We start from the raw sequence: 23,113 nt of genomic DNA, 5'->3' as shown, positions 1-23,113 counted from the left end.
TACCATTTTGATATTCATCTTTTTTTTTTACTTCTTTTCAGAAAGACATAACAAAGAATATCCCTAATATTTGTTATGTGTAGTTACGTGAACTTACTAAGATAACATGACATAATGCCGTTTAAAAATAAACTTTTTTTATCGCTATAAATAGTACTTTGAACAAAAGCATGCAATATATTAGAATGCACACGCAATTTAGTACTCTTTATTCGGGGTGTAAATCTGGCCCTAGATGTAATAAAATTAACATAGTTAGTTGTGAATGTAGAAGGTGCCATTATTGGCAAGAAATAAATGATCAGTTGTTTGGTAAAAACATGAATATTGAATGTCCAACAGCAATAGAAAACTGTTGATGTATCCTGCTGTGAGATCATGGTCTGAGTAGTAGATATTGACAACATTTGTGAGGATTTCAGGACACGCTCTAATATTATGGATGTGAACATTTTAATGAGCCTTCTCCTTAATTTATATTTTTTCTTTCGTTCTTAACGGATGTTTGTGCAACTATTACACTTACACTATGTAAGATGTATCATGTTAGTTGCCAATGCTAGTTGTTCTGATAAAGACTGAATGTTGTTTAGATTGCACTGGATCACTGCATGCTAAAGCTATTTTTGGTCTGTCTGGATCTTGCCATAATGGCAAAGCCAAGTCAGAATTTGCCATCCTTGTCTTCATGCAGGGGCGTCTCTGGGCATTAAAATGGTTGTACAAGAGGATTTCTCATGTTTGCCAAATTTTGAGTTAACTGTGATTTATCTTGGGAAATTGGCTTGGTTACCTAAGCACTTTCTGTGTTTTGACCCTACGTAACCTTTTGACGTTTTATATATAAGACCCCCTGATTGTTACATATTGATGGTCACAAAAAAGACTATTGGCCAATACATTGTTATGAAGTTTTATTTTTATAAAAATATCAGTCAGGCTATAATATAATATGCAAAGTACCAATGCTTGAGTGCTGTTTGTGCTCTCCTACCCAACATGCTGAGGTGAGACAATAAGTGGGCATACCTTTAGTGTCACTAAAAAATGTGTGAACAAGGTTACTCAGACAAATGATGAGAGAAAAGAATGTCTTGAGATATGAGATAAAGCTTACCATTCAAAGCCCATGTTATTAACTCAGGTACTCAATACTATTATGTACCTATCTAGAAAATTACATAATCATATCTATTACCAAGACAAAGCAGAAGAAGAGAAATTCACATATGTGCTATAATGACAAACCGTTGCCCAAGTGCCTGCAAACAAAGGAGGGAGGGTTTTGATCCTTGGCCTGCAGGGGCACACAGTGACCTGTAGGGTCCGGGCAATGCCTTTAAGGGACAATCAAAACTGTTAGTTAGCGATTCCTGTACAGAGAGGTCAGCTCTCCTACCATTTGCTAATAAGCATGTTTTCCATTTAAATATAGAACTAGCTACCCCTTAATTATTCCAGCCCATGTTTTAGCCATGTGTCGTTACATGAAACCCTCTTAAGCAGTGCTGTCCCAATGGGAAGTGCAGACTTACAAACAAGACACTTGGGATTACAACTGGAAAAGTCATCACCCCAGGAAGGAATGGTGTAACTGCGGTTCAACATTTGTATGAAATGCATGGCCTGTGTATATTTATAGACCAAAATATTTTTTTGCATTACACTCACACGTGTGTGAAAATCACCTGCATGCATGTACATTTTATGTAATGTAAAATGATATGATAACAACAGTCCTTCCACTCCCATGTCCTCTTCAGTGGAAAAAATATTTGTCAGTTTCTGTCACTCGATGTCATGTTTCATAGCAACCAAATGTCTCCAAAATACTCCACCGCCCCACACATATCACAGGTATTCACGAGTAAAGGGCTTGGCAAGGAGGGGAGGGGAGGGGACAGTTTCAGGGTGTGAAAAGGAGTCTGCGGCTGGCATTGTGCTCTTGTGTGTGTCAGTTTTGCACTCGCATTGCCGGTTGGGTGGCACTTGTGCACAGCTCTGATGTCATTCTTCCTGGTTTGAGCTTAGTCCCCACCCTAACCCGGCCCACAGGTAGCTTTGCAGCTGTCAGTCAGCTACTGTCGGGCAGCCTCTCCCCCCTGCATGTGTGTTTGTGTGTGTTCTGCAATGGGTCGCTTGTTATTTGCTACACACATGCTCCTCCCAGTCCGTCTCTGTTCTCCGGTGATATGAACTTTGGAAGCAATGAGTTGCAGGCTGTGTCCCTGCCAGAGAATTCTTGAGTGATTATTCTTTGCCTCTGAAGGTGGACGAACCCACATCTCTGCTTTGTACTTTGTCCAGGACAACCTAAACGTCTTCCTCAAGGCTTGCGGGAAGCTTGGACTAAAGGAAGCACAGCTATTTCACCCCGGAGATCTTCAGGACTTATCCACAAGAGTTACAGTCAAGTAAGTTCCGAACTTGTGTGCTTTGTAAAATATTGTTACTACTGTGACATTTTGATATTCATTCTGCCATTGACTGCGTTGATGTCCTCCTGTACCACCTCTTCCGTAATTAAACAAAATCTCAGCTTCTATTTATGCGTACATTAATATGCCCAGAAAGGACGAAGGTTTAAATGTAACTCTTACAATAAAGTATTTCACTGCACATGTCTCCTCGTGTGAGGCATGATTCAAGCTGAATTAAAAAAAGGTTAGTGCTATTTTCAGTGAGTGTGTATTCTTGTGTTGGTAGGCACATGTTTAACATGCACTATGTTTCTTTAAAATATGATGGAGGACACAATTAATGAAACCACACACGTGAGAAGAACAAAGAATGTGCTCATCAACGTGTCCATCATGTCCTGTGCTCTGGTCTTATTAAAAAAAAATGTCTGTTTCGTTTTGGTGCAGATATATCAAATCATAACCTCAGTCACAAAACAAATTGTCATGAAAGTACTTGTTTACTGTCAGGCACAGGCTTTACATCTGTGAACAAAAAGAACTTCAGCTTAGTTGGTGCATGAGTTATTAAAAAAAAATTTTTGCGAGCAGGACTAACATTTCAAGACACTACCACAGTGTTTATTATTTCTCAGTTTTAGACAGTTGATCTTACGTCACTTGCATTCCAGGCAGGTATATGCGGTATGTTGAACAACAAGTTTTTATACAGGTGTACCTTCAGGAGGGAGTGAGGTAGGGCAGAGCTCAGACCACAGTCCTTCCACTGTGACACATTCTCTCAGGCTACACAGCACTGCTGTGCAAGCACAAAGTACTTTAGCGGCAATACCTGCAGTTTTTTTTAAAAGTGGATAGGCACATAGTAGCAAATACATCACTTTAAGTGTCAAAATAATGTGTAGGAGATCTTTGTGGAGCTCTGTGTCACTATATTGTGCAATTAAGCTCACTTTAGATGTTCATTTGAGGTGTTGCGACTACCTCTAGGAACATTTTTCCCACGATCCACCCAAGACTCTGTCAGTCATGCTTCAGTAACACTGACTATGGTGTCGAAACCACAGTCATCACTAAGACAGATACAGAGGCGGCTGCACTGTACATAAACTGGAATATGAACTCTAGATAGATAAATCTGCTTGCCTTTTACCAAGACACACCCTCTCCCCACGGCAGAAGATAAGATCCAAAGATCCAGATACCATTTACCAAATGATTGAGTGTATAAAGATAATTCTTTAATGGACCTTATGCCCTGTGTGTTATCTGACATTTTACCTCTTTCACAACCTTTTCCCATGACATTTACAATGTGGAAGAGAGAGGCATATTTAAGGCTTCAATCACAGTGTTTTTTAAATTTAGTTTTTTTTACCCAATCAAACACTTTTTGCATGATTACACCAAATCCTAGTCCCACTGTTCTGTTGGTGCTGAGGTTACTGTAGCTCAATTCTTGGCCACCATGTCTGCTTGTGTGCGGGGGTTTGGTCAGAGGGGACTCACTATCCTATTTTTAGGACCTGGGGTCACTTTGACGAGCAGGATTGATTGGAATGGTATCAGGACTCAGAAGAAGAGCTTTTAATAGTGTGTTGTCTCCTCCCAGTACATTCTCCCTCCTACTTGTGGTCTTGTGAGTATACCTGTGTGTGAGTGGGGTGTTCAGTTGAGGCTTTGGTTTTGTCACTGTATCTCATACGGTTCTGTTCATTAAGAGGAAAATACATTTTTGTGTTGTGATTGCTGCTTCAGTACATGGTTGCTGACTTCAAACGTGCTCAACAGTTATAGGTTCTCATTTTGTATGTAACCTGCAGCTGCTCCGACTGAGGTATTTAGGTTCGTGGGTACAATTTGTGTGGATCCCGACGTGCAGTATTTTTAACTCATACAGATAGAGATGGCACACAGAGAGTAACATAAGGAGATAATCCCAAACAAGACTGCAGACAAGCAACCAATGGTTTTATGTCACTGTTATCAGAGCCTAGGCAAATTAACCACTGAGAGCAGAGCACAGAGAGAGAGAGAAAGTTGTCTCTATCAGCTGTCTTTGCTGCTGGTTTGTGTCCAACCTCCCCTCCCTTAAACCCAGTCTGACAGGTGCTTTGCTCAGCTTCCCTGTACTCTGTTTCAGCAGAAATCGTCCTGTTGGTGCTGCATAGTTCTCACCTACTTTTTTTTCCATTTCCTTCTCTAATACATAAAGCTATCAGCTGCCTTTCATTTTTTTGTCATTTTTAAACTTGCTAATGATCATATGCTAATATTTTCATTTATTTAATCTTTGCCGCTGAATATTTGCCGTAGAATACTCATTTTCAGTTTCATACTGCCCACTTGCTTCTGATTGGCCATCTTCCTCGAGCACAGCAGAGGACCGGGGCCTAGCTAATCAACACTGAATAAAGGCCTGCTATACCAGACTAAGCCTCACTGATTACTGTACAGAAACAAAACTTTATTCACTGGTTTTGGTGAAACTGGATCAGATTTGATAAAGAAAATATTGTCTGGTTTTCCCCCTGATTTCCCCCATTTTTGGTGATTTACAGAGTTTTGTATGTTACCTGTTACTTTAGCTGCTATCTACTGCTGTCTGCAGCTACTGCCGGCTACTCGGTTAGCCATGCAGCTAGCCATCCTATTGCTGACTCCGCCCGGACTTGAAGCCTGGTGCTCCAGGTGTTTGTTGGTGTGTACACCTCTAACATTAGTACAGCATACAGCAAGCTTTGGACCACTGGTTCAGAGCCAACTGATAGCAGCAACTACCGTTAGCAGCAGCTACCAAGCAACAGCTAGCGGTTACTGTAGCGTTAGCAGCAAGTAAAGCTATCTGTCTATCAGAAAACTTCATAAATGACAGAGTTGAGGCAGAGCAGCCAAGGACATCGGAGGGAAAAACAGAAAATATTTACCTTTCCTTCATAACCATAAAAAGCACTTTCTGCGAGACATACTTGAACAACCTCCAGCTCCATGAGCTCGTATGGCCGCTTCTCTGGGAACATGTGCTAGTATATGTAAATTTTGGCAGTGTGAATATTATTGATCCCAGATGTTAATCTCATCTAGTGCTTGTTGGCATTCGCCTGTTTTTCCGGGGTCCTTTGCATGCGCAAGATTTGCATATGAAGGAGGAAATGGTGATTGAGGCTAATGGTATGTCAGTTCCATGTACTGAACTCTTTTTATTCAACTATGCCAAATAAAGTTTTCCATTCTACAGCACCTTTAACATAGTAAAATTTTAAAGATAAAGTTATAGTATAACTTTAACTTTTGTGTGTATTAGTTTCCCTATAGTTTTGTTTCAGCACTAGAACTGCAACGATTAGTTGATTAATCAATTAGTCGATCAAAAGAAATGTAATAGTCAACATAATTTATGGCAATAATTTTCTGATTCCAGCTTCTTAAATGTTTGTTGCTTTCCTCTATTCTACACTATTTTTATTTTGCTTGAGCTAAACAATATTTGAAGATGTCACCTTTGCAAAATTGTCATGATTGTATTTTTTTACATTTCCAAGACCAAACAATGAAATAATTAAGCAAACAATTGGCGGATAAATTAATAATAAAAATAATGATAAATAATAATCTAATCACAATAATAAAAATCATTCACTACTAATGAGCACTAACTTGTATGTAAGGTTGCTACACAACAAAATGCATTGATTGATTTCTTTTTTAACTGATTCAACACTAATGCACTGAAAAAGAAACATCATTGATTTTGGATTGATTAGTCTTATCGACCTACATCTCCATGAGAAATGCTGAAATGGTTGTTCGCGCTTGAAATATAGTTATTAGCAAGACCAATATATTTCTTTTGGCATGAAGCTGGAGTCATATTGGCTTAAGCAGCATGTGCTAAGAACACAGTTTAATTCATACTAGCCTGTGTTAACACGCAGCCATAAAAGATTATCTGATCTCTATTTTGACCTTCGAGCTTTGTTGTTGTAGTGAATACTGCTCTAGTCTAGTCTGTGCTTTCTGCTGAAAATATTTATCAGTTACAAACATATTCAAAATCGTTATTTAACATGACAAACTGTACCTCAGTAATACTAAATAAACAGACAGTGTACTGCTGTTCGATGCATTCTAGAAGATTTTCTCACATCATCCACATGCTGTTTAACCATAATGCAGTGCAACCACACGCCGAATACCCAATCAGAAGTGTAATACTGACGAGACCAAATGATTCATCATCGGAGGCTATGATTCACTTGCTACTTTAGACCAACTCTGTCAGTTGCCCGGGAAATGAGGAAACCATGGCATTTGAAAGTGCTCTATTTAACTTCCGCCACTTCCTTTAAGCTGATGATACACAGAGCAACTTTTAGAGCAATCGTGCAGGGCAACGTTGCCATCAGTGGTGCTAAGGGTCTAAAGCTGATGATACACGGGGCAACTTTTTGAGCAATGTTGCTGGGCAATCTTGCTGGTGGCAAGTCCGACCATGTTTTGAACGGATAGCGGCGGGGCGGGTGGCAGAGTGGTGGGTGAAGGGGATTACGGTAGTAATCTTTAGTCATTACCACTGACGGCATTCTTTAGCTATTCTATGTGTAAATGTACTGTTTTGGTTCACTCACTGCTCTCCCAGTGCTGTTTTCAGCCGCAGCATGCAGCTGTTTTCAGTGAAAAAGCTCTAAAAACTGACACTACCTGCTCAGCACCAAACAGCAAACAAGCAGAGTTAGCGTCAGCAACTAACTGGTGGACGGAGTGGAGCATTTAGCAGCGACAGAGCCAGATATTTCCCTGGGGAGTTGGTGGAGACCAAAATCCGAGCTATGAAAAGAGTCAATATTGGACTTTCATCAGGTTCACAGAAACACGACTCCAAATGGATGACAATGTTGCTCTGTATCTGCTGGATGTGTAAATAAGCAACTGTTTGCAATCAGGTTCACCATAATATATTGTGGTGATAGTACTTCTGTACTTTTAAATGAGTACATTTTAATGCAGGGCTTTTACTTGTTATGGAGTACTTCTACACTGTAGTATTGTTACTTATGTTGAAATAAAGAATCTATGGCCCTGAGTCCAGCTTTTGCTCTGTGACCTCCAGTAACTGACAGAACACATCCCCCGCTGAGAGGGGTCCAAAGTCTCACTTGTTGCCGTCATTTGATTAAGCAAATTATTGACAAGGTTTGACTGCTCTCCCAACTGAAAAAAAGGAAACGGCACAAGATTGGCAGGTGCCTCAAAAATTAATTGTCCTTTGAGGAATGTCAGTGAACCTTTCTAGAAAACAGATACTGAGGAGTGGCTGTGTGTGATGATTACATGATATGGATTATGCAATGGCATCCTTGGCTCCAGATCAAACCAAATACTTGAATTACCTGAAGGAATGTGTTGTTTCCCAGACAAATATGGACTGACTACACAGTTTGTTATCAGAATTTACTCATAACTAACATATATTGTACCTTCACGCCATGTGTGTTCTATTATTTATGTTCAACTCACTGTGACAGGTCTTAATGTTGCATAATGAAGTGCATAATGCAGCGGAGACAAACCAGGTTCCCTGTGTGTTAGTATTTGGGGTGTGGTTCATTGAGCTGGCACTGCACGCTCTGGTTTAATATATGGCACTGCCGTCACTTTTTTGCAGTGTTGTGTTAACTGTGGGCAGATTGTGAAACTAAGTTGAGTGATGATGGTGAAAGGCCAATAAAGTTTCTACACCATGGACGCAGCCCTGGTTGTAAAAGGCCAACACAAGGGTTATATTTGTGCTCTGTAGATGACTTGGGCAGAGAGATGCCAGCCTCACCCTGTTTCCTCACTCACAGAGGCTGCAGTGTCACTGATAATTACAACACAATGAAGCCCGACACTGTCTCACCCACAGCTGATTCTTCTATTGAAACTCTTCTTGTGTCTACATTTTGCATGAGAGTGTCTGGGTGTGTCTTTAAATCCGAGGTATTTTATTAGAATGAAAGAACATAGCTGAAGGATGTTAATGTGGCGTTGTTGAATGCTGCAAAGCAAGTCATCTTCATTGCAGAGGTATGGTTCTGATCACACGTACACCCATTAATTTAAGGCTTTTTGTATTGGGTTTGTTTGTCTTTGGGATGTTCTTGTCTCAAAGAAGCAGGGCTGCCTTGATCCTTCTGGTGGCTGTACATGGATTGGGCCACATCCTGCGGTCTCACCACGATCCATGAACAGCTTTTACCTGTAGGGTTTTGTGTTGCTTGAGAGTTAAACATAATTTAGCTGCGGTTGCAGCTCAGGGAAGCGATTGACTGAATTGCAAAGATCTTTTACTTTGGCTCATGTTAAGGAGTTATTTGTCTAACATTTGAATAGTGGCTTATGTTTCTTCGGTGGCATGTGTTTCCTTTTGTCTCTGGTTTGTATTCGACTCCTTCAAGTCAAGCAGAACTTAGTCAGGTTAATGATATAATATCAATTAGAAACCTGTTTTTTGTTATCATATAAATTGATCTATCATATAAATTGATGATGGTCGTCCCTCATCCTTTTACCTTGGCAAGAGAGTGGTGATGTGAAATTCTGTATAAGCATGCAGAGGTTGGGGGTTATGGCTGAAATGACTGGATGTCCTGTTAATCTGTGAAGCTGGAGGGTGTCCTGTTTGAGCTCCGCATACTTACTGTATAGCACGTTTACGTTTTCTGATAGGGCTGTTTTAATGACCATGAACTGCCCAGTTTTACTTCATAAACTTGAAGACAAAAAGACTACATTTTATTCTGATGCTATCTGTTTGACATGAATATGTATTGAATTGCTTGTTAAATTTAGGTGCAAAGTGGTGGTTAAAATATCCCGGCTGCCTTCAACGCTTGCATGTGTGCATTGCACATTAAATACCAAAAACCAAATGTGATTATTTGAACTGATAATACTACTTCACAGAAGCTATTCCTAGCCTGTACTTTCTGTGCAGAAACAGACTCCAGTGAAGTTCTATCCACGTTTGTGCTCAATCATATGAGCACTCAGCTGATTCTAAAAACACTACAGAAAAGTCCTGAGGCTTTGGAGGCCTGAAAGTATCCTTTTATATTTTCTCTTCTGTTCAGCTATTACCACCAGCCATAAATGAGCATTATGAGAAGTAATGTGGGTGTAGTTTTGGTATACACCTCCTTTTATTTCTGGACCTGGCTACTGCTATGATCTTAGACTTTGTTACTGCATTCCAAGCCACACAAGAGAGTGCTTTTTTTTTTCTCCTGCCTCTTTTATTGTGCCTATAAATTTGCAATATGCCAAATTGGTAAACGTCCATTTCAGTTTTCACCATTGGCAAATTAGAATGTTGGAAGTCCCTGGTGTGAACTGACGCATATTGGTGTGAAAGTTGATCGGTCGGTGGTGGTAGAAGTATTGGGATCTTTCCCTCTCACCGCTCTCACAGGGTAGTTTTTGGCCACAGCAGGCAGCTGTTTTCAGCAGAAAAGGTCTGAAAACCCACTGTACACTATCTGCTCAAGACCAAGCGGCAGACAGTTTGCTGAATGGTGAACATAGTGGAACATTTAGCGGCTGTTGAGCCAGATATTTCCCACAGGAGTAGAGACTACAAATAGATCTAAAAGAGAGTGAATATTGGACTTACATTCATCATGTGGACACAAACACGACTACAAATGAAAGATAATGTTGTTTTGTAACTACTGGATATGTAAATGCTACTGTTTGCCAACAAGTTCGCCATATCAACTTAGAAGAGTGATATGTCAGTGTTGTGTTCACAGCTTGTTTCTGCTGCACCCAGGTGGCCAAAACATTTTTATTTCAGTTTTAAAGAATCAAATCAATTTCCGATATAAAGTATTCATGGCTCTTGTGAATGTATTACATTATTAGGTTGTTAATTCTGCTGCATGGACTTAGTTTTAACTACTTTTTATATAAATTTTGGTAGTTTAGTCCAGTGGTCCCAAGTGGGTCAAAGTTCATTTTTCCCCAATGAAGTTCAGTTCCCCAATCTAACTAGCGTCCCTGATTTAAAAGAATTGAAATTATGTGTTTAATTCTCCTTGCTTTGTTTCCTTCACCTGAACCATGCAACCAATAGGAAAGGGCTGTAGGAAATCCACGTGCTCCTGGGTGGATAGGCATGTGTGACTATTGTATTACCACATGGTAGCAGGAATGTGTAGCATGCACATGGTGAGTGAAGCAGACTGTATATCTTCCACTTTCATCGTTTTGGTTACAGTATGTACGGTAGCCATTTATCACTTTTATTGACCTCTCCAAAGAGACACTGCAGTCAACTTAGGTGGCAGGTACACAATGTAGGCTACGTGAGAAAAAAGTGATATCAGACCTGCAGGTTGACACTGTGAGATTTATTTGGTTTCACAAGAACAAGAATGAGCTGACATGTTCCAGGGAAAGTGATTTACTGACTGCTAGGTCAACTTTCAAACCCCAGAAATATGACTGAAAATTTTTATGAGCTGGATAGCATGTTTGGGGCTTTGTTGCTCCAACAGTAGAGGTATGGTATTTAGACGTTAAATTAGCAGTTATTAGTTTTATCATTATTTGAAATCAGAAACAAAAACCCCTTTTGTGTCCCTAAACTTGAACTAAATGTTTTTACAGCTGCTTGATTTTGTGATTAGTGGGGGGAAAAGAGACACGTAACACTTTAAGGCTTGCAATGATTTCTTTCAGAGATGTGTGTTTGTGTTTCTTTCAGCCTTTGTGTTGTTGTGTGAGAGTGAGGAAAGGGCTGGCAGTTGTCTGGATTGTGCTCTCAGTTTCCAGCTCTTTCACTGCCCAACACAGAAACCCAACAAGCATGCCCTCTGTTCTTTTATTGTCATTTTCTCTCACACATACACCTCTGATTTCTGCTGTTTCTCTCATAGGCATCAAGAGACCAACAGGAGGCTGAAAAATGTGAGTGGAAAACTATAAGCAATGTTTCTTTTTCTGAGAACATGATTTGTTGGCCTGTCATTCAGCAATAATAAAACGTAAAACATAATTTACAGTCTGTTCAAGTGTCATTGGAGAATAGAATCCCTTAAAGGGGAACTCCACCACATTTTACACTTCAAAGTGTGTTTACAGGTTTTGGTGAGCACTACTACATATGTGCAAAAAAAGTTGTTTAAAGCCTTTTGTGGCTCCAGAAGGAACTGCGCAAAATCTGTTAAGTAAATAATAAGTGATGTGACTTGATTCAGAGTCGGTTGGTTCTGAAGACTACAAGGTTGAAAAGGAAAAAATCTGGGATTTTTCTGTGAAGTTAGAAAGAAGTGAATTTATCAGAGTAGCCCACTCCTCATATCAGAATCAGAATCAGTTTTATTGCCAGGTATGTGTACACATACGAGGAATTTGACTCTGGATTGTACAATGCTCACAAAGTGCTTACTTATACAATAACACAATAATACAGTGATAAAATCAAACACAGGCTACAGTATAGAGAACACATATATACACACTATAAACAAAAATGGACAGATTGAGACAATAGTGCAATGAGCAGAGTGCATATATACTATAGACTAGTGGCTAGCCACTACTAGCATAACACACCCAAATCTCTGACCTAACTGTTGGGGATCAAGTTGCATCATGGGTAATAAAGGCGTCTGGTTTTGACAACGAAGAAAAATGTGTGGAATAAAAAATACGATGCATGTGACATATACTTTCTTTGTATAAACTGTGCATCGTGAGTCTGACTATGCTGTAGGAGTACTCTGCTAAATCCTCAGAAGTCCCTTAAACATTTTGTACCATTATTAAGATTACATTTAACGTGATATGTAACTTTACAAAATAAAACAACGTAAACATATGTGATGGAAATAGCAATTACATGTAAGCATCTAGCAAACCTCTAAGCCACCAGGATGCCTCTATATTCATTTTTAGATTCATTTTTAAAAGTTGATTTATTTGTGGATCTGCAAAATACAGGCAGACACTAAACATGTTACACAAAATTTATTAATTTATTCTTACATTAATCCCAGACTAAATTTGAGATATATTTCAAGGTCTTGCCTTTAAACAGCAACCATAAAAGCATTAAAGAAGGTAAGTGTTTAAATTGCTCTCTTTGAGGGAATGTGTGTCCCTAGATGTAATAGATTGGTCATCCTGCATTATTTTCCCGCATGTGGCCATTGTACATTCCAACTGCGACAATAATAACTTTCTAACTAACTCTTCTAACCAAAGAGCTGACACATCCATTTGATTGGTATCATGTGTTATAGGGGACCAGCGTCGTTGATGTAGCAATGATTGTTTGCCTTAGTGCCTGATAATGCACACACAAACAGCAACAGAGTATTCTGGATGAGCCTGGAAACAAGAGCATGGCACCAGGTGATATTGCTGTGTGTCAGTGTAGGACTACAACTATCATAACAATCACCTGCTCTAGCACTGCATTGAACATTCATTAGTTAGGGTAAAGTTTAGCTATAATTGTATATATATGGTCTGGTAATGATATTAAATTTCCACATATAGACATAAAGGTTTGTGTATTAAGCTGTTTTTTTTTTTCTTCACTCCAGGTTCTAATCACCATTTACTGGCTGGGTAGAAGAGCTCAGTGTGACCGTGTCTATGATGGGCCTTACCTGAATTTTAAGGCATTCGAGGGATTATTGGGCACAGCACTATACAAGGTGGGTAATTATGCACTCTGGGCTGTCTTATCTGGGCTGCCATGAAACAGCATGAATGAAATCCTCTTTTACAGCCACTGCCCAGTACATTTCTGTACCCTCCCTGGTATGTAGACTATGTGCAGAAGAATGACTGTTAAAGGCCAAGGGGCCTCAGATTGCTGGCCACGAAAACCAAAGCTACGTTAAGTCATAAATGATCTGATCCCCTGACTCAGCTATTTTAATCTTGTTTACAGCAAGGCACACAGTTCACATAGTGTGCATCTGAAAATAGCTGCCTCTTGTCTTGAGGAAGCCCGTTTCCTCCCACTTGTTCATTCAAGTGTTGAATTTGGCACTTTGCTTTCACATAGATTTATAGCTGGTGGTGTGCAAGGCCCCTATAATTCAAATGACTACAGGGATTTTCAGTAATAGCAGTTGGTTTCTGTGCGTCTTACCTACGTTTAGCTATGATAATCCAAGTTCACTGGTACAGGGTTAAGGCTGGGTTTAGTTTGTGGACTTGTATTGTCTGGCAGGATTTAGTGGATTACAGATCTGAAAATCATTTTCTTTTTAAAGTGGTTGACAGGTTTTTGCTTGTTTGTAGCCCTGCTGGTTAAAGTGGCTCCAGGACTTCCTTATGTGTTTATATGCAATAACATTTTCTTCATTCAGTAAACCCACTCATCAAGGGCACATGGAACATGGCACTGTTTGTTTTGAGAGAGCTGGCAGCGAATAGAAAACAATGACGTTATCCCATGCAGCATGCCCCTTATAGACAGTACAGGAGCGTATGTTTACAGAAACCGAGTCTGCAAGAATGAGAGGCCAGACAGTATTAGACTTCACACTCTACCTGGGAGATCGCTCACCCACCACACACACAGTGGAGATAAATATTGTAATTGGCACACTATTATCTGACTGTGTGTGTTTATGTGTGTATGAAAGGCACTGCAGGAATCATCCAGTCAGAAAGGCAGCAACATCAGAGACAGCGGTTTTGGAGATAACTGGTACTCAGAGCGAGAGGAGCCCTACCATCTGAGAGGAGAAGGAGAAGGCGGACACAGGAGAGACGACTCCCTGGACAGCTTGGACTCTTTGGGCTCTCTGTCCCACAGCATCTCATCTGACACCACACTTAAAGGCAGCAGCGAGGGTAGGAGACATCATGTCATTTGCATCTACACGCAAACAAGACACACTCATAATCAGACACATCTGCTATTCTGACAAAAACCTGTAAGAACGTCTGTTCTTGACCTTTTTCTTTTTACCCTTCCAAAGCTGACTTTATGGGATTTAAGAGAACCAAGCATGTTTTTTTTTGTGATTGGTTGTTTTTGGTTTATTTTAGATGGCTCTCACACCCTACCAGTAGATTCTCATCAAAGTGTCCAGACATTCTCAAACTGTATCTCGGCATGAATCAAGTTCATCTGGCTAGAACTTAAAATATTTGTGAACGGGGAAGATATACCCTATCAGAGCCAGAAAGTTGTCTCCCATTTGTGAAAACAAATACCTATTGCCATCTAGTGGTATGTTTTTGAAAGTCAATATTTTCCATGAAATCTACCCAAGTCCCTGAAGAGGGAAATATTATATGTCAGTGCTAAACACTGTCTGTGATCTTGTTTCATGACAGAAGTGTGGTATGCTTTGAGATAGGGGAAGTGCTGGTCAATGATCTTTGTCCCCCCCTGTAAGAGACGGCAGTGAGACATTCCACAGCTATACACACCGGCTTGTAAATGAGGAGGCCTCCATTCCCCACCCTGCACCCCTCTGTTACTCTTCCAAAGTCACACCAGAACACACAACACCCCCCTGCCCCCCACCCTCCTCGTTTCTCAACTTGTTTATCCTGTCTTTTTTTTTTTTTCCATTTCTGCTCCCACTTTCTTTATTTCCCATAATCTGTCTTACCCCTGTTTGTCCTCCCTCCTCTCCTGATCTGTCTATGCTCCAGGTTGTTGCAGTGACACTGAGGCAGACTCTATCTTCAGGATGGCTGAGAACAAGGACTCTCTCAGTTACCGCAGATCGGTTGTCATCACACCGAAGACAAGCGCCCAGTTTAACCAGTTCCTGCCCACTAAAGACAAACCCTCAGGCTACGTGCCTGCTCCGCTAAGGAAGAAACGGGCCGAACGCAATGAGGACAGCCGTCACAGCTGGGCCAACCCCGCATACACAGAGGATGAAGGCACACTGACTAGGTACTGTTAGACTACACACAATAGTAAACACTTGGATCTGTTTGTGCTGTTTTTCTATTTGGCTAATTAATCTTAATTAATTGGTTTGTGCTTCCAATACCTGAATTTTACATTGTCTCCTCTCTCATCACTGTTGACATTTGTGGTGCTGTTGTGTTGTCTGCGCATGGTCGATGCTCGTATGTACTGGTGGTGTTTCATTTTGCTGTGCTGTGGAATGACGACCTCAGTGAAACAAGGCTTTCCTCTGACTGCTATGGCCACAGTCAAGTGTCCCAGAGTGCCTCGCCTGCGGCTCATCTACAGTGGGCCTACGAATATGAAAGTGGCAGCGACTCAGACGCAGATCGACCGGACCCTGACCTTGTTCTGGATGACCTGGCCAGCAGACGCTTTCATAGTCCCTCCCCAGCTCCACCCACCAACTTTGCTGTGCCTATCAGTCCCCTGACAGCGGGAAGGGCATCTGGAGGTAGAGGGGGTCCCTGGCCTAAGGTCCCTATGACTCCTAATGTTGCCCCTCAACAGAATGTGACTTGCCTCAGGTCAGAGAATATGAAGCAACAGTGTGACTTTGATGTGCCTGCCAGATGACCGCAAACTAGAACGCTTCTCTTACCATCAGTTTGCATGGTTAATTGTAACCATGAGCAACATCATTGGTCGTAGTGTGCTGCCTTTAACAAGTTTGGTTTCTCTTTGAATTGTTTTGAGATTGTAGCTGCAGCACGTCCTTAGTTGCTTCTTCTGAAATGTGTGATCTTGGAGGAGTGATTTGAGCTGGCAACATAACTCCTGAAATCAATTTTTGCCTCTTTTACAGTTTGGTTTTGAGCTTGCAGCGGTTTGCTAATCCTTGCGTCATCTATTTGAGGTTGTTGTGCTCGAGGAATATGCTCCTCTTTGCCTGACTGGCGTGGTGTACTGCTTCTGAAAATTTATTTTGACACGTGTCTTGAGCAGCAGCCGGATCAACAGTGGGGAAATGCAGTCCCCTCAGCATGGCTCCCTGAGGGTGGACCACCGCCAGGCCGTGTCCACTGACAGCCTGTTCAGGGAGATTTATGATGAATCTGAGGGTGAGGACGATGAGGTGGGCTATGCTGACCCCATCCAAGATGATGTCTACACCCGCAAGATGGGCATCAAACCCCAGCCTGCTGGCAATGTACCTCATGACAAGTTCTTACCAAAGTTTTGGACCCCTGAAGAAGACGTTCACATACAGAAGATCAAACTAGGCTCTCAGAAGAGACCCTGGTATAAGAAGATGCAAGGATTCAGGTGTGTGAGGGCATTCGAATTCGGAATAATGTAGAATTCTCTCATATACTTTAAATCACTGTTTATTATATTTTACAGAATAGTAATGTCAGGAAATATTCCCTGCTTCTTGCACAACCTTTTCTTCCTTCTCTACCAGAAACATTTGGTCTTGCTATCTTTAAACTAATTGCATGCCAATTTAACTTTTCAGATTCTAAGGTTCAACATTTGGTGTTCTGTCATTCACTGTATTTTCTCTATAGGTTCCTCCCACTTACGTTTCTTTCTCTTTCCCTATATTGCCTCCTGTCTTTCCCTTTTACCCTCTCTCTGCTTCTGTCCCCTGTCCTTCGTCCACCCTGCTGTCCCCTGTCCTTGGCTATAGTCATAAGAAGTCGGGCTCTTCGTCAGATGATTCAGACTGTGACATCAGTCCTTGGCTCTCCTCAGCCCCCTCTCCTTCCAGCACCTCTCCCTCTCACTCCCACACACATGAGGCCTTGGCTCACACCACCCTTGTTGTGGGGAAAAGGTCGATACAGCTGCATGACTGTGACAATGAAGGAATGTTTTAGGCCATCTGGGTTTTATAGGAGAAATGTAATTGGCTCCTTTTGGGGCTTAATTTCTGATGAGCTGCTTTCTAATATACTAATGATAAAATACAGTGTCAAGCTTCTGAAGGTTGCCCTAACTCGCTCTATAAAGCAGTATGCCTGCAATGACCTTAGTAGAAAATAGGTTGTTTTTCAGCATTATCCTATTTTTATTACAGCCGATTCTAGTGAAGATTTTTTTATAGCAACTAACATTGCAGTTTTATTTTGTAGCAGAGTGAATGTAAAATTTTTGATCAACATTAAATCATATATGACCACTATGGCTGCTTGATGTTTCTCTTTCTCCTTTTCTTGCTTTGATCCAGTTCACATGCATGCACTCACGACCTCTCTGTCCTTTTCTCTCCTTTTGCCTACCTGCAGTCCTCATATCCAACCACACAATCCCCCACAGCTCCCCAAGATAGACCCCCCTCGCCTAGAGACCCCCCCTCTGGTATTCGCCCCAGTGGACCCCACCTCGGGTCCCAGACTGGTCAAATGTGAGAGGTGGCCTCTCCTAGGGCGCCAAGACCCCAGGGAGCCCCCAGACCCCTTTGATTACGAGAGCATTAACCCTGATTTGGAGAATGATGACATGTTTGCCAGGCGAACCCTGGCCTTCCAGTCCAACACAGACTTAGCTATGATGAAGACTCATCTGTCTGCCAACCGCCGCCTCTACACATCTGAGCCGCAACTCAACATCATCACCCAACAACACCGCCGTGGCAGCACTGAGGAGAAGGATTTCCCTGATATCGAGCAGGACGATGTGGTTTATCGTAAGGAGAAAACCCAGGCGGCTCAGCAACAGCGGCCACTCTCAGGAGCCCCTGACAACTATGCCCCTATGCCCATCCCAGAGCCATGGGCTCTGCCTCCTGATCTCAAGGCCAGACTCCTCTGCCCTCCATGTCCTCTGACCCAGGATGCAGCAGCAAATAAACAGAATCGGGTTGACAAAGAGACACGTCCTAAAACAGACGACATGCTAATCCGTAAACTTGGAATTTGTTCTGATCAGGTCCAGAACTCCCTGAGAGGCCAATCAGCCAATCAGATCTCAGTACCTTCTTCCTGTAGTGAAGGTGACCTGCAGAGATGGCAGGCTATCAGGGAAGCCAGTCAGCTGAGATATAAGAAGAGGCTCATGGTGGAGAGGCTGGCCGCTCTGAAGCTGTAAAGCAGATTGCTATAACAGTGCCTGTTAGTTTCTGAGTAGACTTTTTCTTCTATTTTTTGTGTCTTTATTGTTTCTGTGAAAACTCACAAGTGCCATTTTCTTTCTGATGGTGAAGTCTTTATTAAAAAAAGAAACCTAATTGGTACCTTCAGCATTCACTGGATCAGTCATGAGTATTTCAACACAAACAGCAAAGACGGAGCAGCAACAGCTCAGACCTTTTTCTTGTTTTAAATGTTACCTCAAGATTGAAAGAAGAAACTGTAATGAAAGGCCCTATGGCATTGTCATCATATGGCCATTGATTGTGGTGTTCTGCATTATGGCAATATTATTGGTTTTATCTTAGTGACACAAGGTTTGTAAATGCTGAGTGGATGATCAGATTGTGCATTGAACCTAGTGCTACCGTGTTTTTGAAGTGTGATTTTTGAACAAAACTATACAAATCTCTGACATCATCAACCAAATAGTTTTGTGTGTCATGAGCACTGTTAAACAGACCAAAATTCAGCATTTTGTCTTTGGTTTTGTTGTGCAATCAGACAGAGTTTGTCTGTGAATGGAAAAAAAATATTCAACCTTATTAAAGAAGATGACTTCATGACCTTGTGATGGAGTGCATTGAATTGGCCATTTGTTGACCTCACCTAACACCTACAGTAACATGGATCTCACCAGTACACTGTTGTTTTCCTCAGCAGAAGGAACTTCACACTGACATGTAAAGCTCAAAGTGCATCAGCATGAGAGTGTGGAAAGGCTCATGCCTGAGTAATATCCATACATAACGTTAAGAACATGGTGATGGTACAAAGCAGGCCAATTATGTGTAGACTTGACTGTTGAGTCGACATGAAATCCTATATAAATACCGCACAGCTCTGAAATAAGATGCAACTCGTGGACTCCATAGTAACCTGAACACAAGTCTGTACTGCCGTGCCCACACGCACAATGCAACCATTTAACCTGAGTCAAGGCCATCTGGATTTACTTCACTTCCATATGTAAAGCTATGTTTCCATTGACATCATGTTGGAGTCTCCAGAAAGGCAGCATTGTTTAGAAAAAGACACATGTCTACTACTTCCCCTGCCAAACGTCAGAGAAAGGAAAGATGATACTGCGCTGTAAGCCTACTATATATAGACCTTAAACTCTAATCTCTTCAGTGTATAAAGTGAAAATCAACCGTCATGTTTTAGCTATGTTTCCATACATTTGAAGGCCACCACCTGGGGATGATCTGGTCTGAGAGTCACTAATTGGCCTCAAGCTCTTGACCAGACCCCTCTCACACTCACTCGAAGGCCATTCAGCAGAAATGTGACTTTGTTGTCTGTGGTTCTCTCTGGTTTCCTAGACAGCCGCAAACGCAAGAGAGTATCGACGGGTGAGTTGATATGGGCTCCCGGGAATGTGGCATGTTTACATTTGCTCTGGCCTCTTACAGTCGCACCTCACCGCCTCCTGCTTTTGTGTGGCTGTTCTCACCCCCTAGCTCTTAAATGCTGACAACACAGTGTATTGTATGGCACACGGCCAGGTTCAGGGGAGGGTGGGGTGGTTGTTGCCGCCACAAAGCTCTATTGACGAAGCGAGTGAAAAGATGCATACAAAAGCACGCTGGGTCATTGACCTAAACTGTACTTCAGTGAGAGTTATGACTGAGCACTGGCCTAAAAGCACCCTAATAGCAATATGAGACATAGGTATGTGAGAATGAGGAGAGCTTTGAGTGACTTTGCTGTTTTGCATGACGGGGAGTGCTGTGATACATGTTACTAACCCACTAAGCTTTGTTCAGATTTTTTTTGTGGTTGACCTGTGTGCTGTGTTTGCAAACTAACACTTTTTCAGCACCAGTGCCAAATACAGTATATGGATGGTAGGGACAAGATGGAATTTGAATTTTGGATGCTGTTTTTTTCTGCCGTTTATTTGACACAGTGGTAAGAAAATGGTGAATTCATACTTGGAGTGGAGTCGAAAATTTGCTACCTTTGTTTTTATCCTTATGTAAAGCTGATACGCAAAATAAGGCCCCCCTACACTTGAGCAGCTGATGCCCAGAGTTGTATTTTAACTTTTTTTACTCTTTCTTTCCAAAGGAGTAAATCAACAAGCGATATCAAGGTCGACCCCAGCATCATCAGGCAGGTTCGCTACGAAGAGCTGCAGAAGTATCGAGACCAGATAAAGAACAGTGAGGATAAGTGGCAGGATGTGAGTATAACTGATAGGTGTGCTGCACACTGTCGCTCAAGAATACCTGTTTCCTCCTCCCTATATGTTATACGAATCAAGACAAGCTGACTCTGGCAGAAAGATGGCATAAGGAAGTTTTGTTCCCAACACAGATGTGAAAGGTGAGCACATGATCTATGGGATCTGTGCGGCAATCAGGAAAGCAGGTGTTGTGGTGCAGTCTGTGGCCACGGGGTGGGGTGTTTCGATAGAAGCCAGAGGTAGAGGCAGACACTGATTGGTGCAGCACTGCCCTCTGGCTATGTACTGTCCTCATTTGCAAATCACAGTGTTTATGGCAGGAAACACCACATGCTGTAAATACTAATAATATACTGAAATCGAAATGATGTTATACAGCCAAATGATGTGAGACAGAGACCCTACAAATTAAAAAATAAATAGACCTAACCTATATGAAAAGTAAACAGTCCATATAGACTTGGGTGCAAGTTATTCCTGGAAAATATTTGCTCCAATTTTAAAAAACAGTAATCCATTACAAGTGCTGATTGTTAGGTAGAAAGATTAAGAGTAATAAAAAGTTATCCACATATATATGACTAGCTGTGACAGAGGGGCGTCTGTCAGCAATCTCATTGGTGTCATGACAAAATAATGGAGTCTTAAAGCAGCATTTAGGTCACAGAGTCCTCAATACACAGGGGAGGTGAGCCGGGAGGAGCCTAAAGCACACAAATAGAACACCTTCAAATGTAGCCATTTCTTTTTTTTTTGTCTTTCTGTCTCCTTCCCAACTTCACTCCCTTCAGCTGCACAGTTAGCCATGCAACACAACCAGTCTGTTTTATCTAGATCCAAGCCGAATTGTTACAAAATGGTGCATGAGGTGATCTGGGCTTTCTTTTGCTGCAGGACCTGAACAAATGGAAGAGCCGGCGCAAGAGTGTCAACTCTGACATAGTGAAGAAGAAAGAGGAAAGGGAGAAGATAGAGCAGATCACGTATAGCAGCAGAAGGTCGAAGTCCTTCAAGGAGATGGAAGAGGAGAGGTAAAAGGAATTTTATCTCGTATTTTCTGATCCTGGTTTTTACCAAAAACAATGCTCGCTGAATTTGTTTCCCTGTTTGTTTGTTCTTTTTACCCACGGAGGGGGATCCTTTGCTAAGGTAAAAAAGGTGTGGATGAGAGGTTTTGCGGTATTAAACACAGAGACTATAGGATTGTTTGTGCAGGAGTGAATGAATGTAATTGTACCTTCCGTCAATGTGAAAGTGTAATCTAATCATGGCTTACAACCTGCCTCCCATTATTTTGCCCCACCTCTCTCTACCCTACTCTTTTCAACCTGTGTTCTTCTTTCCATTTTCCTCCCTGTCACTCTCCCTTTCCTGTCACCTGTCTCCTTCATCTCCCTAAATTCCTTACCTTTCCATCCTCATTTGTGCTTTTACCCATCACTATCCGCTTTTTTCCTATTTACCTCTTTATCCCATCCCCTTCTCCTCCTCTGTCTTCTCCACAGAGAAAATAAAGGGAAGAACAGCATTGGTAGTCGTCTCGGATCTCTCTCTTACCTGGATGACAGCGAGGACGTATTTGAGACACCTGTTATTGCCCCACGTACCCGAACCCTTCCAACCAAGAGCTACACTATTGACATCCCTTACTCCTCCTCTGAACCTCCTGACTTGCCTCTGAAAGAGGACAAACCTCCCGCTGCTTCCCCAGCTACTGGCAGGGCCGCTTCCCCTCCCACCTCACAGGAAGCTGACATTGTGGACTGTCCTGCAGGCAGCGACGCCTCAAGCACCATCACTCCCGCCATCACTCCCACCAGCCGCAGCATTTTCCACAGATCCCAGTCTCCAGTAGCTGTACCTTTACAGAAGAGTCCGGTCTTAGAACATACGAGCACAGTCAAGACCGAGGAGACCACAATTATCTCCTCTTCTAGCTCCATGCAAAAGGTGCCCGAGCCAAGGCGCCCATTGTCGGGCACACAGACTGAGGTGGGGGCCCCCTCCTATGGTTCTCTGTATAAACAACAGGCACCGCTCAGCTCAAAGGAATCCAAGCCTCCCGGGGTGTCTCTAGTTTCCACCTCCCTCCCCAGGAGCTACCAGAGATCGGATAGCGCACGGCTTACCTCAGTTGTCACGCCAAGGCCCTTCGGGACTCAGTCATCCCGCTTGTCCTCACTTCCCCGACCCTTTACAGTGAGTACGAGATCATTCTACAACTAAATACAAACTACCAGTGCAGCACAAGTGGCTGGAGGGCAGGAGGTGACAGTGTTTGTTTGGCAGAAAGAAAGAAATCTTTGTCTTGTTGGTCAGGTACAGTGTAATTTGTTTTTGAGTATATCAATGTTACCCCAGAGTCCAATCTGTTTACTGTGAATAACGGAAGAAGCTAGTGTTTTTATAATGCTAACTCAACCATCAGGGATGCTATTTTCAGTCTCCCTCACATTCATTAATGTTATAGTAAATTTAAGAAAAACAA

At 41.9% G+C, this 23,113-nt stretch overlaps 2 protein-coding genes across 9 annotated transcripts in view; both read left to right on the top strand.

Annotated features, from left to right (window-relative positions):
- Positions 1-23,113, top strand: part of LOC123973528 (LIM domain only protein 7-like) — a 47,439-nt gene that overhangs the window by 11,716 nt on the left and 12,610 nt on the right. For 7 of the 8 annotated variants that reach the window (XM_046053645.1, XM_046053647.1, XM_046053643.1 and 4 more), the window contains exons 5-13: positions 2,308-2,414; positions 11,339-11,369; positions 13,013-13,126; positions 14,069-14,279; positions 15,093-15,342; positions 19,760-19,789; positions 20,508-20,622; positions 21,520-21,656; positions 22,131-22,824. In XM_046053645.1, coding sequence (XP_045909601.1) covers positions 2,308-2,414; positions 11,339-11,369; positions 13,013-13,126; positions 14,069-14,279; positions 15,093-15,342; positions 19,760-19,789; positions 20,508-20,622; positions 21,520-21,656; positions 22,131-22,824 — 1,689 coding nt within the window. The remainder of the gene's footprint in view (positions 1-2,307; positions 2,415-11,338; positions 11,370-13,012; positions 13,127-14,068; positions 14,280-15,092; positions 15,343-19,759; positions 19,790-20,507; positions 20,623-21,519; positions 21,657-22,130; positions 22,825-23,113) is intronic. The other variant, XM_046053641.1, reaches the window with a different exon arrangement.
- Positions 17,185-19,008, top strand: LOC123973529 (LIM domain only protein 7-like). Its single transcript, XM_046053648.1, has one exon. The coding sequence runs from the start codon at positions 17,539-17,541 to the stop codon at positions 18,391-18,393; it is 855 nt and encodes a 284-aa protein (XP_045909604.1). The 5' UTR covers positions 17,185-17,538; the 3' UTR covers positions 18,394-19,008.

This window comes from Micropterus dolomieu, linkage group LG07 (genome assembly GCF_021292245.1).
Source record: "Micropterus dolomieu isolate WLL.071019.BEF.003 ecotype Adirondacks linkage group LG07, ASM2129224v1, whole genome shotgun sequence".
Taxonomy (NCBI): domain Eukaryota; kingdom Metazoa; phylum Chordata; class Actinopteri; order Centrarchiformes; family Centrarchidae; genus Micropterus; species Micropterus dolomieu.
The sequence above is the reverse complement of the archived record's forward strand: the minus strand, read 5'-3'. Positions and strand labels throughout refer to the sequence as shown.

Bases quoted from the DNA above. Each gene is read 5' to 3' on its own strand.
- LOC123973529 (XM_046053648.1), top strand. From the start codon at position 17,539: ATGCATGCACTCACGACCTCTCTGTCCTTTTCTCTCCTTTTGCCTACC.